Source organism: Castor canadensis, chromosome 10 (assembly GCF_047511655.1).
Source record: "Castor canadensis chromosome 10, mCasCan1.hap1v2, whole genome shotgun sequence".
NCBI classification, from domain to species: Eukaryota; Metazoa; Chordata; class Mammalia; order Rodentia; family Castoridae; genus Castor; species Castor canadensis.
The window spans coordinates 77,461,582-77,478,917 of NC_133395.1; the positions used below are offsets into that span (position 1 = coordinate 77,461,582).

The following is a 17,336-nucleotide window of genomic DNA, read 5'->3' on the forward strand; positions in this document are numbered from 1 at the left end:
CTGGAATAGGTTATGTAATACACAGAGTGGAAAGAGCCTTGACCTGAAGTTGTTAGAGCTGAATACCAGCTCACAACTGTGTCTGTTATGGCCAGTCACTTCTCTGGGCCTTGGTGTTCTCACCTGTAAAATGGGCTCCTGAGCTAGATGATCCTTCTTGGGCTTTGGGAACTTAAAGTTACTTTGCTAACTCTTGCCTCACAACCTACCTGGCACAAAGGAGAAAGCCATCCCCTTGTGATGTGAATCAAGGGTGGACTTTGAACTCTTAACACCCCAGTGCAAACCTTAGCTCCATTATTCATGTTTTGTATGACTTGATTGTCACTTATTCTTTTTTTTTTTTTGGCAGGGGGGGTAGTCTCAGTTTCCATATCCAAAATACAATATTAAAAAAATCTTACTTCATGGAGTTGTTGAGGCAGTAGTGAGATGATGAATGTAGAGAGACAGCACATACTAGGAAACTAGTATTTACTCACAAAATGTCAGTTAAATGTAAATATGAGCCAGGCACGGTGGTGTACACCTGTAACCCCAGCACTCAGAGGCTTCAGGCAGGAGCATTGAAAGTTCAAGGCCAGCCTAGGCTACATAGCAAACCTTCTTTAAAAAAAAATGTCTGGACAAGGGTGGCTCATGCCTGTAATCCTAGCTACTTGGGAAGCTGAGATCAGGAGGATTGAAGTTTGAGGCCAGCCTAAGGAAAATTGTTCTAAAGACCACCAGCTCCAAAATACCTAGAGTGAAACGGACTGGAGCTGAGGCTCAAGTGGTGAGCACCTGCTTTGCATGTGTAAGGCCTGAGTTCTCAGTCCAGTTCCACCAAAAAAAAATTTTTTTTTAATTTAAAAAAATTAAAAGGTTAAATGGATTATCTGCTTTCTAAATTGTTAAAGTACATTTTCAATTCTGTGTTCCTCTGTTAACCTGTTCTTTCTTCCTGATGTAATTTTTTTAAGTCACATACAGAAATTCAGTTATTGTCAGGGAATTAGGTCAAAAGACTGGGAGATGGAAAGCCCCCAAGGTCCTTCTGGTCTGTTGGGCAGATGGCCTCCTGTACACGTTTAACGACTACGAGATAAAGAGAAGGAAGAGGTCTAGAAAGCAATGGTGACATAGCCGGGTAAAGGGGAAGGACTCACTAATGCTGCTGTTAGGTCAGGGGTGGGGAGTCACAGGGGCTGATCTCAGCTGGGCTGTGAAGAACAGGGAGCATTTCTGTCTGCTGGAGGATGGAGGGTGAGTGGGATATCCTAGGTCAATGAATACTATAAATAAAGGTTCAAATTGGAGAAAGTGCATGGAAAATAAATGGCTGCAGCTGCCATCCAGGGAGGATGGGAAGTGTGGATGAAAATAAGGCTGTAAAAGCAGCAGGACCAGGGCAGAGGCCCCACTGCCACCCAGGAGCCCCTTGGCTTTGTTCGGGAACCGCCTTGGGCTTGGTTTGCGGCTCTCCTTTCGTGTCCCCACATCCACCACATGTTCAATCCTTCCCTCTGTTCAGCAACTGTTGGAACCTATCCATGGATGCTAGCTAGGTCACTGGGGGGAATCCAAGTTCAAGGGCAACAGTTCACCGACTTTTCCTCCCAGCCCTTCCTCTTGGCACCTGACCCTCCATGATGAAAGGTTCTTTTCCCTATTTGCATCAGAGCCACAGGTACACAGCAGAGCAAACAGTAGCTCCTTCAAGCATGTTAGAAAATGGCACCCCTGTGCATGGAATCAGCCCTGCTTGCCTGCTTTGCAGGGCACTGTTTTAAATTCCTAGTGTGCTTTGACACACTAGGCAAGTGTTCTGCCACACAGCTGCACCCCCAGCCTGCTGCTGGGCACTTGAGTGCATGACTTAATCCACACAACTGTACAGATGGCCACTTGACATTGCAGCTCTGTCATTTCCCTTGATGGGAAACTGGCCTTGCCTGTATGCCCAGGTGGTTTACCCTGGCAGCCTGTGAGTGGCTGTGTAGACGCTTTGTCTCTGCTTCACCAAGCAGTAGGGCAGGAAATGACCCTGAGGAAACAAGGGGAAGGAGAGGAAAATGGACAGGGAAAATGCAGATTACAACTTCTAGTTCTAATGCCTACACCAAGGGGGTCAGATCAGGGAGTTGCTGAATAATCCTCAGGCATTATTCACACAGTGATGCACCAATGAAGATCTTTAGGATGCACAAACGTGTTTCAACCTTTAAGACGAAGATCATATATTCTCTCTGCAAGTCCTCTCCTGATCCATGCCAGATCCCAGGCTCCTTCTGGATTTCATAGCATTTACATGTAACCCTGCATGGTAATTTTGCTTTATGTGTCTGCTTTCTTATCAGTGAGCAGACTTGAAGGCAAGGATGTTGTTCTGCTTGCCTTTTTTTTTTCTTTTTTTGTTCATGGGATGAAAGGAACCCAGTTCCTGGAGCACGCTAGGCAAGCTATAGTCCAGACCTTTAAAAAAAAAAAAAATTGAGCTGGGCACCAGTGTCTCACACCAGTAATCCTAGCTACTCAGGAGACAGAGATCAGGAGGATCGTGGTTCTGCAGTTTGAAGCCAGCCCTGGCAAATAGTTCACAAGATCCTATCTTGAAAAAACCCCTCATGAAAAAAAAAAAAAGAAAGAAAAGCTGGTGGAGTGGCTCAAGGTGAAGGCCCTGAGTTCAAGCCCCAGTACCACAAAATAAATAAATAAATTTGAAACAAGTTCTCTCTAGGTTGCCCACACTGGCCTCAAACTCATGATCCTCCTGCCTCAGGCCTCCAAACAGCTAGGATTATAGATGTGCATCACCACACCTGGCTGTCTACTCATCTTTACATCAGCTCTAGTAGAGCTTGCCTGTGTCTATTACATGAATGAATGAAGATCAGTATGGAAGTAGGTTAGGGACCACCTCTGGGGTCTCACCACCAGGCTGAGCTTAGAGAAGCTGCTCAGGAAACATTTCTGGAAGGATGACAGGGAGGAACAGGGAGTGGAAAAACAAAATAACAAACAAGGACATCAGTTAACAGGTGACTGTGGTGGCTGGGGTGTATTGTAGTTCTACTGTAGAGCACTTACCCAGTATGCAGGAGGGTCTGGGTTCCATCCCCAGCACAAAAACAAACAAAAAACCCACCCCAATTACAAAAGGTGACTGTGATGATGGAGATGAGCCACAAAGAAAATCAACTCAACTCAGGTGGTTGGGGGGCAGGGATAATGGGAGGAGGAGATACTAGTAAGTCCCCTGCTTCAGAAGAGGGGACTGAACTCACTTGTTCCCTCTTCTGCTGCTCCATCAATTTCCAGAGGTTTGGATAGTTGTGTGCCACTTAACGACATGATATGTTTTGGGAAATACATCTGACACGATTTTTATGTCGTGTGAGCATCGTCAGTACACTTATACAAACCTCAATGGTGTCCTGCTGCATATCTAGACTGTGTGGTATGTACAATGGTCTATGTGGCTCACCACTGACTGGATGTCATCACACGACACATAACTATATGTTTAAAAAAAAAAAGAAGTGAGGCCATAAATACCTTTGAAAGCAATAAAATAAAATATTTCTTTATAAACCAGGAATTAAGTGTCTGAAACAATGAAAGCTGTTCAGATGGAACAGAAGAGGGCTGGGCATGGTAGCTTTTGCCTGTAATCCTAGCAATAAGGGAAGCTCAGGTAAGAAAATAGTGCTCAGAGGCCAATCCCCAGCAAAAAATAAGAGATGTTATGTGAAAAATAACTAAAACAAAAAGAGCTGGTGGCATGGCTCAGGTGGTAGGCCATCTGCCTAGCAAATGCAAGGCCCTGAGTTCAAACCCCAGTACTGACAAAAAAAAAAAAAAAAAGATGGGATAGAAGAGGGAAGACCGGCAACAAAGGAACAGTGCCCAAACAAAAGGGTGGGAAGAAGCCCCATGGGACCCCATTGTTAAGTAAGTAAGCATGAGATTGGATATGGGTGTTAAAAGTGAAAGAATAACCCCTGGTAAGTTAGAGAATAGAAGAAAAGGAACCATAAAAAGCATAACCAATCCAACAAAACAAGGAAGAGAAACAGAAAGAATTCATGAGGACAGAAAAAACAAAATGACAAGAATTAGTAAACCTACTGAAGAAAGAGAATTTCAGAGTAAATAGAATTGAGATTGTGTAGGGTGCATTCAGTAGCCTTAAGGCAGTGCACCAAAAAAAAAACCCACCCAAATCCATACACCAAAAATTTTAAATCATGCTTCCTGGGGATTAGGGTGTAGCTCAGTTCTATCCCCAGCAACTCAAAAAAGAAAAAACAAAACAAAAAATCATGCATCTTAAACAAGCCTTTATTAAGAATGAATATAGAAGTTTTAAATCTGTTGAAATTGCCTTAAGAAGAGACTAAGAGAGAGAGGAGGAAAATAGAGAGGATGAACCAATTCAGGTTATAACACATATACACATGGAAATGTCACAAGGAAACTCCCTGTAGAGCTATCTTAAACAAACAAAAATTTTTTTTTCAAAAGTGGAGAAGCGGAAGATAAAACAGGTCCTGTCTGGGGGTTTGGTACCACTAGGAGTGGGGAGGAGACAAGGAAAGGATGCAGGAGGGTGAAGATGATGGAAATGTCATGTACTCATGTATGAAAATGGAAAAACGAGACCTGTTGAAACTATTCCAAGAATTGGCGGAGAGTCTTAGAATAAATAATAAATAAATTAGAATAAGTAATAATAAATAATTTAATAATAAATAAATAAATAAATTAGAATAAATAATAAAGGAGAATGGACGGGGCAAATTCAACTATGATATATTGCAAGCACTTTTGTAATGTCTCAGTGTACTCTGGTACGATAATATGGTAATAAAAATAAACTAATTTTTTTTGAAAAGGGGAAGGAGTACAGGAAAAAGAAATAAAAATGGATACTATCTATTAAAACCTGTGGAAGTTACCCAAACTTAAAGTTGTAAATTTACTGTTTAGAAAACAAAACAAAACAAAAGAATGGGCTGCACAGTGAGACCCTGTCTCAAAAACAAAACGGAAATAAATAACAAAAAAGAGAATGATGCAAGTCAGCCCACTCGCTGATTGGCATGGGAGGAGGCAGAGATGATTCTGAGAGTCACCAGCCTTGGGACTGGGTGGATGGCAGCGCGCTGACACATTCAGGAGTGGATGTGTCAGTGTGAAGTGGTATTAATGTCGGTTGCAGTTTTCATGAAATGGTTGGAAATTTTGTGCCAGAAGTATACATTTGGATTCCACGGTTCTAACAGGTCATAAGCTACTGCTGTGTCTACTTGACAAAAAAACACAGATCAAGATGTGTGTATGCATACTCAAGGGTACAGGCAAAGTTGTCATTGTGGCACCAGGATCCAAATGAATGGGTTTTGGTTCATAAGGATATGTATTTTTAGTTTTCTGAAAGAAAAATTAAATTGACGAGGCCAACCAGTTCACAGTGTAACTGCCTATTAAGAAACCAAACCAAACTAAACCAAATCAAACAGCGGTAAGGAGTGGAAGAAAGGAAGGTTTCTGTACAATTTAAATAAACAGAATGCATGACCTCTAATCACAGAGATAGCATATAAATAATAAGAAAATCACATATTCCCTTTGTGTACAGAAAAGGGCAGCAGGAAATTGCAGCTGCTCACAATGCAGTGAATAGACATTAAGTATAAAGAATGCTCAACTTTGCTTATAATGAGACATGCATGGGTAAGAGATAAAATCTGTTGCTGGAGCCGGTGCTGGTGGCTCATGCCTGTAATCCTAGCTATTTGGAAGACAGAGATCAGAAAGATCAAGGTTCAAAGCCAGCCCAGGCAAATAGTTTGTGAGACCCTATCTCAAAAATACCCAATACAAAAACAGGACTGGTGGAATGGCTCAAGTGGTTGAGCACCTGCTCAGCAAGCATAAGACCCTGAGTTCAAATCCCAGTGCTGTAAAGAAAAAAATTGACGGGTCTGAGAGGTGAAGATGGCTGATACCCATTGCTGGGAAGGCTGGAGGAGGCAGTGCTCCCAGACTTGGTTGGTAGGAGTAGGAATAAGTTCAGAGGGTACCCAGTTTGCATGATCCAACCCACACAACCATGGGTTTCACTTTCAGCACGTATTCATGAGTCACAGGAGAGACTGTGCGCCATACTGCACAGGTGGTTTGGCAGCCGTTGGTGATGGCCAGCAGTGAGCCAGCATGCTGCAGGTGGGCCAGGCTAAGCGACAATGTCTGGGAGCTGAGGTGGGTTACATGCATTTTCAACTTGCAGTGTTTTCAATTTGTGATGAGACATTTGGACATTCAGCAGGAGCATCTGGAGACTTTTCTGCAGGGCACCTGGCAGCGTGCGTCTCCCTCCATCCAACAATCCCCTTTCCCCATTTACCCCCTGCAGAGATGGGTCCAGGGTGCACTTGTCCATTTGTTTTATATAATCAGTCTGTCAAAAGGTTAATTAGGGTACCCTCAGTACCCTAATTAAAAAAGTTATGTGGCCATGCTTAGTGATATGAAAATATGTACTATGATGAATAAAACAGTAATGGTATACTTACTGTTCAAAGTAAGGTTTAGAACAGAATATACAGCCTAAACCTGCTGGCACAAAACTGTGTGCGTAGCAAGTGTCTGTAGCGGCAGTTATCTCTGGTGACTTTTAGGGGTTTTTTTCTATGTACTTTTCTATATTTCTTAGGTGACTTATATATATGTGTGTTAACTTCACAATTAGAAGAGAGAAAGAGAATGAAGAAACCGCGCTTGCAATCCCAGCACCCTGGAGGCTGACTGAGGCAGGGAGTTCATACTTCAAGATCAGCTTGTATTATATACTTTAATTTAAAAAGTAAAGCTATTTTCATCTTGGAAAAAAATTCCAAAGCTACAAAAGTTCCAAGTAAAAATTCAAGCATGGGTCCCCTGTGTTAAGTGAATAAAGTATACATTTCTTCTTGCGGCCTTTCTCTTTTATGGTTTTTCTGCTTGGCTTTAGGATTTCTAGAGTGTCATTTTACAGTATAAAATATTTGACTCTGACTTCATTTCTCCATTAATAAAAAGACCCAAACTGCCTTCTCAACTAATAATATGTCTAAGACGAACTGTGTAAAACAATTCTTTTTATTCAAACTTGTCCTACAGACGCATAGCATGTGAATCTTGATCAGATGGTAATCAGCCTCTGTCTCTCCCATACTCAGATGTATCAGAACACAGATGACCCTATCTTGGAACGTCCTTCCAGCTACCAAAACAGGCGGCCCTTCAGCAGAGAGATGGGCTCAGAGCCTCCATCTGCACAGGCTCAGGTTGCAGATTCATAGAGAAGCAAGTTAAGTCCTCAGGACTTAACTTACACCTTACACCACCTTAAACAGGCTGTAGATTACCAAAACGACTTTACTTTCATCACTAAAAAAAAATATATTACCAGCTGCTGCTTCGCTGGACTTTTCTCTAGAAGCTGTCTGCCATTACTCTCGTTTTCAAAGGGACTTTTGTAAAAATTGAATCATCTAGTGTGCAAGGCAGGGAGAGCCCTTGCCCACCTCCAAAGACCGTGCCAGGCGTGAGTGCAAATCGCGTGCCTGAAGTCCAGTATCTTCTTGTAAATACATAAAACAGAGCGTTTTGCTAAGAAGAAGCTAATATGATTTTTTAAAATCTGTTTTAAAATAATATGTAACTTTTTCAGCTATTTAGTGATATATTTTATGAATGGAAATAAACTTTCTACTATAGAAATATTGCTGTTGAATTATTTACGTGAGATATTTGGTATAACACTTACCTGGAGTTCATGAAGTTGTGCACAGTGCTTTATTTGTCCACATGTGTTTTTTGTGTTTTTCCACTGAGAAGGCCCATTCTGTCATCAAATTCATCATGGTTTTTTTTAGACAAGGTCTTGCTATGCAGCTCAGACTGGCCATCTGGAACTCTCTATGTAGCCAAGGTTGGCCTTGAACTCTCAATCTTCCTGCTGTAGCTTCTCAAGTGCTGAGATTACAGGCATGTGTCCAACTCTTTCATCAGATTCTGTGTGTGTGTGTGTGTGTGTTTGGTGGCACTGGGATTTGAACTCAGGGCCTCACACTTGCTAGGCAGGTGCTTTACCACTTGAGCCATGCCTCCAGCCCTTTTGCTTTTTAGTTTGTTTTTCCAGGTAGGGTCTTGTGTTTTTCCCTAGGCTGGCTTCAGACCTCAAGCCTCCTACTCACACCTCTCAAGTAGCTGGGATTACAGGTATAAGCCGTCATGCCCAGCCTTAGGTACTCAGAGCAGCACAAAAGGACAAAAACAGGCAGGGAACTCAGCTTCTCAGGGTTGCCAAGGAGAATTATTAGATGAATTAAATATATAACATGTAAGGGTTATAAATATAGAACATAAGCACAGAAATTACTTAGTTCAATGACTGGTGCAGAGGGGTGACCCTCTGCTATCATTTGCACTTTCCTTTCCAGTTTTAACCTTTCCCTTAGTCCAGGTCCCCCTGGGTCACTTAGAGCAAGTCCCTTCTTCCCCTACTGCCCCTTCCTGCCTTTTCCCCATCAGTGCTTTCTCTCAGCTGCTGCCAGATCTGGCTTTCCAAGTACTGATTTGTGTGTGTTACTCACCTGGCAAGCTGACCACTGACAGTGGCCCCCAGGTCCTCGTTGCTAAGGTTAATTCTTGCAGTCAGGTTCAGTGCCCACCTCAGAATGGCTCTGCTGCATTTCATCCCACCAAGATATGGTGGCTCCAGCCAGCCCAGCGGGTGTAGGTCATGGTGTGGTGGTTAGGTTGGGGCACACTTGCCTCCACTCTTCCCTTTCTTCACCCTCCTTTCTCGTTTTCCCCCAGAAGCCCTTGCCTCATGACCATACTTCAGTCTGTCTTCTCCCTCCACCTTTCCCAGCTTCCCCTGCTGAAATCTTGTGAGCTTTTGTCTGCATCATCTGGATACTCTCAACACAGAGCCTTCCTCCCCCACCATGTTAATTATCTTCTTAAGAAAATGACCCGTCTCTTCTGTTGGAAGGCAGGCATGACTTAAGCCAAGTTGTATACTCACCTTCTGTTTGTGTATAGTCAGGGCACAACAAGAATATTACTCAATTGCTTTTTTAACCACTGAAGTAAAAGCATAAAATATGCTCGATGTTAAACATTCATAGTGTCGTGTTTTTATTTACAGTGATCATTGAAATCCCCCCAGAATCGGGCAACCCAAATCCTAGACTGCCTCTCCAGCAGAACTACTGCTAAATTCTGAGGCATGTTTCCCATCTTTTGTCTTTATGTATTTTCCTCACTCACACATGTTCACACACACACACTTCTTTGCTTTTCATGCGAATGGAGCCACACTAGCCAAGAGTCAAAGGTGCCTTTAATTCTTGGCAATGTTTGAATATCCGTGTATTTGTGGGCTCTTGTTAGGCGCAGGCGCCGTTTAGTCTTCATTGCTACCTATGAAGCAGGCACTAAAATGACACCGTTTTCCCTTGAGGAAATTAAAACTTAGGTTAATAACTTCAGTCCCCAGCTCCGCTGACACCTGCCTTTACCTTACACTTGGGCTCTGGTATTGTTTTATTTATGGTATCTATTTGTTTTATGTGTAGCAAATAACACATGACATCACAGTCACCATCTTAACTCCTGTTAAAAATAATTCAATAGCTTCAAGCACTTTACGTTGCTGTAAACATCTCCACAACACTTTCAGTCTTGCAAGTTTGAAACTCTGTACCTATTAAACACGAACTCTCAATTCCCCAATCCCCTGCCCCTGGCAACCACCACTCTACTTTCTGTTCCTAGAACTCTGACTCTTCTCACTACCTCAAAGAAGCAGAATCATACAGTGTTTGTCTCTTTTTGTGTGTGTGTGCCTGGCTTATTTTACTTATGTCTTCTAGGTTCATCCATGTTCCAGCATGTGCCAGAAATTCCCTTCCTTTTCAGGATTGCATATTATTCCATTGCATGCACATAGCACATTTTATTTATTCATTCATCCTTTGATGAACACATGGTTTTCTCCCACCTCTTGGCTATTGTGAATAATGCTTCCATGAAGATGGGTGTGCAAATAGCTCTTCAAGACCCTGCTTTGGCTAAGAGTTCTTTTGTTGTCCTGGATCTTTGTACCATGGCTAAATTCAGTTCAGGATGCATGCAGGGAGAGGAGCTTCTTATTGCAGTACTGGTCTCTGACAAGAGCGACAAGCAAGTCCCACTTCTCCAGTTCCCTGAGCATGGGTCTCCAGCCACCTGTGAGCCACCAATATCCTCTTACATCCTCTTCTGAGGCAGGGAGCTCTGAGTTTGACTCTGTCTTACACCTGGGTACCTGGACGGGACCCATGTGGAGTCTACACCCTTGGCAGAACTGAGGAGTTAATCTGCTTTGCCTCTCTCTGTCTCGTTCTGTCTAGCTTTAGGTGCCATCAGTTTATTTTGATTTTGTATTCCTCCAGTATCTTGATAGGATGCAAGGAGGGAGCAGTCATAGTTATTTCTGATCACAAAATATGTGCTGGTGAAAAAGAAAACTTAACGTGAGCTTAAAGGAGCAATGTCCTCTTTTTCCTTCTGCGTAAGTGATTTTTTTCCAGGAAACATGCACAGTTTGCAGGTGACTTCTCTGTGGATGGAGTTAAGCAAATACACTTATACCTGGGCTCATCAATGCTGCTCGCCCACTGATGTGTGCAGGGCTATTGTCTCGTTTGTGCACCTTATAAAACTCGTAGCACTGGTGGCTCACGCCTGTAATCCTAGCTACTCAGGAGGCAGCGATCAGGAGGATCGAGGTTAGAAGCCAGCCTGGGCAAATAGTTCCATGAGACCCTATCTCAAAAAACCCATCACAAAAAAGTTCTGGTGGAGTGGCCCAATTGGTTGAGCACCTGCCTAGCAAGCATCAGCACTGAGTTCAAACCTCAGTACCACAGTCTATGTAGACTATTAGATCCTGCTTTCTTTTAAAAAGTTAACATTTTGCTTTGAAGATTTATCATAGTATAGGTTGAGTAGCTCTGATTCAAAAACTCAAAAGTTCAGGGTTGGGGGTGCGGCTCAAGTGGTAGAGTGGTAGTGTGCTTGCACGCCCTGAATTCAAATCCCAGTACTGCCAAAAGAAAAAAAGGCAAAAATCAAAAATTTTTGAGTGCCAACATAAGACACCATACCTGACCTCATGTGACGTTATAGTTAAAATGCAGCTGTTCTAAAAGATTGTGTCAAGTTACCTTCAGCCTATCTGTGTGAGGTGCTAATGAAACATAAATGAATCCTATGGATTTATGGGTGTGCAATATTCCAAAATCATAAACAATTGAGACTCCGAAGCCCTCTGGTTCCAGCACTGGATGAGAGATACTCGGTCTGTATTCCATGGAGCTGAGGTTCGCCTTTCACTGATGTTCCATGCACACACAATTACCACTACATAATCCCTTGCACACTAATGACACCTGAATCATTCTGGGGGCTGGGTTGGGTAGTGGCTCACAGGTGATCTTTAAATGATTGTACCTTCACAGGGACCTGGTGTGCAACAGCTGCAAACAGCAGCCTCCTCCTCTGTAGTGGATGCAACCTGCTGCTTGTGTGGGTTGCCCTAAGTGACCTTGGAGACAGGTTTCCAGTGGGCGTTCATGACTCTGATCTCGGCTATTGCCAATCAAGGCTCCAGACCGGAATGCAGGGTGCCTTTGGGAAGCCCTGGGGCACAGTGGCCAGGGTTCACACATTGGCCAGGTAATCGTGTCCTTCCACACCAAACTGCAGAATAAGGAACATGAGATTGGGGCCTATGGAGGGCCAAGTTTAAGTTCCCTGGCTGCCAGAAGATCCATGTCTCACAGGAGTGGGACTTTACCAAGTTTAATGCAGATGACATGATAGCTTTGAAGCAGCTCATCCTTGATGGCTGGGGTCAAATAGATTCCTAATTGAGGTCCTCTGGACAAGTGGTGAGCCCTGACCTTGAGAGGGCTTCCCACTGTGCTGTCCCTTCTTCCTTAGTCACCTAAGCTGTACTCAACAATAAATCATCCTGTCCACCTAAAGATAAATAACTGTACTTGGTAACACACCCTTTATATATGCCGAGTGTATTTTAAAAGCACCCTTCTCTGCAGAATGACGGTGCCTAACAGCCTCTTAATGGAAAATGAATTTATGGTCTTATTAGGGTCAGATTTTACTTCAGATTCGGTTTTCCTTTGGGTCAAGTTGTGTCCCCGACGTAACTGTCCATTTTTCTCATGGCGTGAGGCACAACTTCCAAGTCCTGGGTTTAGAGTTTTGCTAAGGCAGCTCTTCCACCGGGCCTGCGTAGCGGCCTTGCCAGCAGGGGGCGCCCTACACCACTGTTTCCAAACCCATTCCCTCGCACCAGGCCTGGTTTCATTGCTGCACCTGCTCTCTGGACAGAACATTATTAAGCTGCAGACCCTGAAAAAAGTCAATCCGCTGGTTTGAAGAAAAAAACAACTCTATGCAGACAATCCCGACTCATTCGTTTAGGATCCAGCGGCTTCTTGACTGGTAACTAGAGTATTTTATGTGCCTGTTTACAACGCGCCACAGTCACCACCAGCAACCTCCTACAGTGTCTAACTATAAAATTCCACATTCTTCTTTTTTTTTTTTTATGCTACTGGAGTTTGAACTCAGGGCCTCACACTTGCTAGGCAGGCATTCTCCCACTTGAGCCACTCCACCAGCCTGTTTTGTGATAGGTTTTTTTCAAGATAAGGTCTCTTGAGCTATTTGCCCAGGCTGGCTTCGAACTGCCATCCTCCTGATCTCTGTCTCCTGAGTAGCTAGGATTACAGGCGTGAGCCACCAGTGCCTGGCTCCAAATTATTCTTAATGAGGCAAAAAAAGGCTTTGATGAATTTTTTTTTTTGTGGTAAAATACATGTGCTAGACCTTTGCTGCTGTGACAAGTACCTGAGAAAAACAGCTTGAAGGAAGAAGGATTTATTTTGACTTGTTTTCTGAGGTTTCAGTCCACCTTGGCCTGTTCCATTGGTTGGGCCTATGGTGCAGCAGACAGCACATCATGGCAGCAAGAGTCTGTGGAAGAGCCAAGTTACTCACTTCACGGAGACCTGGAAGCAGAAAGAGAAGGGGAGCAGGACAAGGTATATACTTCCAGAGCAGCCAGCCCCCTCTTCCTTCCCTCCCTCCCCCACGCTCCTGCCAGTGACCTACTTCCTCCACCTAGGCCCCATCTCTTAATTTTACACCACCTCCCAAAACAGTGCCACCAGCTGGGAACCAAACCTCCAACTTGTGAGCCTAGGGGCGTATGTGTCTCATACGTAAACTGTAAAGATATCCATGACATAGAGTTCCCCATATTAACCCATTTTATGGGGCAGTAGGTACATATACACTGCCATGTGATCATCACCACCCTGCATCACCAGGACTCCTACACCTTCCCACATTGACACTTGGCCATAACTCAGTGATAACTCCCCACCCCTCCGGCTAGATGCTGGCAACTATCATCCTGCTTTTTGTCCTATGGATTTATGGACTGCTCCAGGGAGGAAAGGTGGAATCACACAGTATTTATCTTTTGTGCATGGTTTATTTCACCTAGTATAAACTCTGAAGGTTCACACTGAGGAATTATTTCATAGCATTTATTGATAACATACTATATTTCAAGACTGGCCTTCTCATGTATTTTCTTTCCCATTGGACCAATTGTGAGAAAGGAGTTTATTCTGTGGTAAGTCAATAGATGGTGAAACCAAACATAAGACAATAAAATCACTCATGTTCTCAGAGCTGACAAATGCAGGCCCTGGCTTGGACCCCACACCTGCCCCCTTCCTGACCTCAGTGAACCACAGTGGCTGCCAAAGGACTCACTTCACAGTCTACATCAAGCCTTGGCTCAGTTCCCAGCCAATGGTAACAGCAAGAGTCCATGAGTTCCAACTCCCAAATTGCCTCAAATTAAGAATGTATGTGCTGGGCACTGGTGGTGGCTCACCCTATAATCCTAGCTACTCAGGAAGCAGAGATCAGGAGGATCATGGTTGAAAGCCAATTCTGGCAAATAGTTCTTGAGACCCTACCTAGAAAAAATCCTTCACACACACACACACACACACACACACAAAGGACTGGTGGAGTAGCCAGGTGTAGGTCCTGAGTTCAAACCCCAGTCCAGGAAAAAAAAAAAGGCATGCTTCTGTGCTGGGCGTTGTGGTTATGCTTATAATCCCAGCTATTTGGGAGGCAGAGATACAAGGATTAAGGTCCAGGGCCAGCCAGGGCAAAAATGTGAGACCTATCTGAAAAACAAAAAAGGAAAAGTGAGTGGCTCAAGGGGTTGAACAGCTGCCTAACAAGCTGGAGTCAGATTCCCGATTGGTGCAAAAGCACCAATCACAAAAACAGATGCATGGAATGTTTCCACTAAAACAGCTTTTAAAAGTAGCCTGTGCTTATTTAAGAATTAAATTCTTATTTAAGAATTTTCTCCAAGTGTCACTGAAACTGTGTCATCATAAAAGGAAAATTACTATGAACTCAAATATAGTACATTCAGCAGCCAGAATATAAGAGCTCTATGTTGTAGATCTCAGCAAAAGCTTTGAGGTTACATCTCTATATAAATGGACTTTTGAAAGATAACTAGCTGAAACAGAATAGAAGACCTAAAAATGAACGCACAGCAACAGCCACCCAATCTTTGACAAAGAACCCCAAAACACACTGTAGAAGCGACAGCCTCTTAACAAATGCTGCTGGGGAAACTGGACCGGACCCCTGTCTCTCACCCTGTACAAATCAACTCCAAATAGGTCAAAGATTTTTTGTCAGAATTAAATTTTATTTCACATTGATAGAAACCATGAAAAACATTAATTTTTTCCCACGTTATATACAGCACATTTCAATGGACTATTTCTCACCATAAATGACCTTCCTGATTTGTATAACTGAAATAAGTTTATGTTCTTCAAGATAAATGACTTAGTAAATGACTGTCTAAAATTTTCAAATCCAGACATAAACTTATGGCTTCACTATTAACATCCTTTTTACTTCTCTGTTACTAGGTTGTTTCATCACCAGTCAGCACCCATTTATAAGGACACATTCCTACCATTGACATTGCTTTGGTCAGTTGGAATACGGCAGGAAATTTAACAGTTCAGAAGTATCAAGAGTACAGTTTTGCTACCTACTAAACTGTGTGGGTACTACATGATATGTGTTGGGTTCTGATTAACTTTCCTTACCCATAAATTTGTTTGCAAATAATTTTTACCAGTAATGTGAAATCTTTGACTATTTAAAATCAAATAATTGCTATTTTGTTTGTTCAAAAGGACTAATTTTTAAAAAAAAACAGTTGACTAAAGTGAAAATTTCAAATAAGTCCATTAGTAGATAAAAATAAAGGAATTTTTTCTAATGGATTGCTCATTTTCTATAGTAGTTGGTTTCAAATATATGTACAGAAAAGGTAAACTTAAACTATGCTATAAGGAGAGCCAATCATTTTGCAAATTTGTTTTTAAGATAAGTCTTAAATATTTTCAAACATACTAGAATATGATCTAACTATTCTTCCATTTGCCTGCAGGAAAATAAAACCACACAATTATTCTTCTTACCTGAACTGAAGATCCTAATAACTAAATAGTCTAAATTTGGAATAAGGAACTGTCATTTGAAGTATGTAGCATAGGAAGAATAATGTCTGTGTCTTTTATTCTGTCCATAGATTTAAACACCATTTTTCTGTGATTCAGAATATGGAATTACAGCATGAAGTAACTGGATGTCTACAGCAGGGAGGTAATATCTAGTCTGCTGTGAAGGACAATCAAGAAGGAAAGAAAATGCTTTTTTCTCTTGAGAAAAGAATATTAAGTAGAAATAACATCAGGGAAAAGAAAAGTCTAGTCCCTCAAATAAAAGTGCTATTAATTCAAGAGAGCAATATTACTCTTTTCAGACATTTAAAAGCATTATCCCCAGAAGTAAAAGTGATGTAATATTATCGAGTTCTTACGTATTATACTCCTCACATACGTATAAATACAGACAGGGTAACCAAGCAACTGCAGAGTAAATCCATAGACCAAATCACATCATTAATAAATCGTTTGTTCCTTAACTGTTTGTTTGTAACTGAACGCATTGTCATTGAGCATACTAGAAATTTTCAAATCATGTAATAAAAACTCTGGTTGCAGTGTTTTACTCTTTTGCTGAATTACATTTGAGAAAAAGAAGCTAGCTGTTTCACTTGTGTTCTTTCTTTTTACTAGGCAGACACTCTACTACTTGAGGCCCTCTGCCAGCCTAGTACTAGTACCCTCCATCTTCTTACACAAATGCATGTTAGAAACTTCCCGTGAGGAGACATCTTTAGTCTGTGTCATTGTGTGTTTGCAAAACATTTTAACACTGCAAACCTTACAGGTTTTCAGTCAGGCATGTTTCCTACAGGCAGTGTACTTCTGTACAAGACCTCTAGTCATCATCAGTTGGGGGGAGAAGTTTATCAATGAATTGCTTGACATCCATCATTTCCTGTTGACATGAGCTGTGTATCACGCCTTCACAGATTTTGAAGCTAACGTTCGCTGCATTTACCAATGCTTGTAGTTTTTCAAACAGTAAGAGAACCAAATGTTAGAGCAACCAAAGGATCACAGCCTCTTCCGGAAAACAGGAATCTCTGATAGCGCCACCGATGGGACACTGTGGAAACCAAGTGGAAGACGACAACTGAGTGTGGTGAGAGCAGTGAAGAAAGATGAAACTTCTCCCTGAGAAGTCCCCCACAATAATTCTGTTAGAGGAATGCCATTCTTCACCTCTTGATCTATCAAAGCATTTACATTTTCTGTTGCCCATTTAATTCCAGATTTATCTTCCTGGGACTCTGGGGAAAGCCCAATAATATCAAACCAAGAATGCATAGCCATACTCATATTTAATATAACAGGCATCTTTGGTGCAGGTGTGTTTGAAATGTGAACTTCTGATACCTGCAAAGGCTTCTGCTCATCCATGCCCAGCATGTCCCAATCTGTGAAGGAAAATGACCTCGGTGGTAGCCTTCTGAACAGTGGTCACCACAGCAGGCATCAGAGCAGAAAACGTTATTGCTGCAGATCCACCAGTTCTGCTGGATCAAAGATCTTAATGTAAAACTAGACTACTACAGAAAGCAGTAGGGAAAGCTCTAGAAGATATAGGCACAGGCAATGGTTTTCTGGATAGGACTCCAGTTACCCAGAAAATAAGAGTAAGAATTGGCAGACGGGGCTGCATCAAATTAAAAA

At 42.3% G+C, this 17,336-nt stretch overlaps 1 protein-coding gene, 1 non-coding gene and 1 pseudogene across 5 annotated transcripts in view; 2 read left to right on the forward strand and 1 right to left on the reverse strand.

The window, feature by feature from the left end:
• Positions 1-7,728, forward strand: part of Flt3 (fms related receptor tyrosine kinase 3) — a 125,403-nt gene extending 117,675 nt beyond the window's left edge. For 3 of the 4 annotated variants that reach the window (XM_074043636.1, XM_020176817.2, XM_074043638.1), the window contains one exon: positions 7,206-7,728. In XM_074043636.1, the coding sequence (XP_073899737.1) occupies positions 7,206-7,328 (123 nt within the window). In that variant the 3' untranslated portion in view covers positions 7,329-7,728. Of the gene's footprint in view, positions 1-6,700; positions 7,177-7,205 lie in introns of those variants that run through there. The other variant, XM_074043637.1, reaches the window with a different exon arrangement.
• A 3,777-nt stretch (positions 7,729-11,505) lies between these two features.
• Positions 11,506-11,639, forward strand: LOC141413188 (small nucleolar RNA SNORA70). Its single transcript, XR_012437998.1, has one exon. It is a non-coding gene; the product is annotated as a small nucleolar RNA SNORA70 (small nucleolar RNA).
• Positions 11,640-15,950: 4,311 nt separating this feature from the next.
• On the reverse strand, positions 15,951-17,005 carry LOC109694705 (acyl-protein thioesterase 1 pseudogene; annotated as a pseudogene).
• Positions 17,006-17,336: the final 331 nt, after the last annotated feature.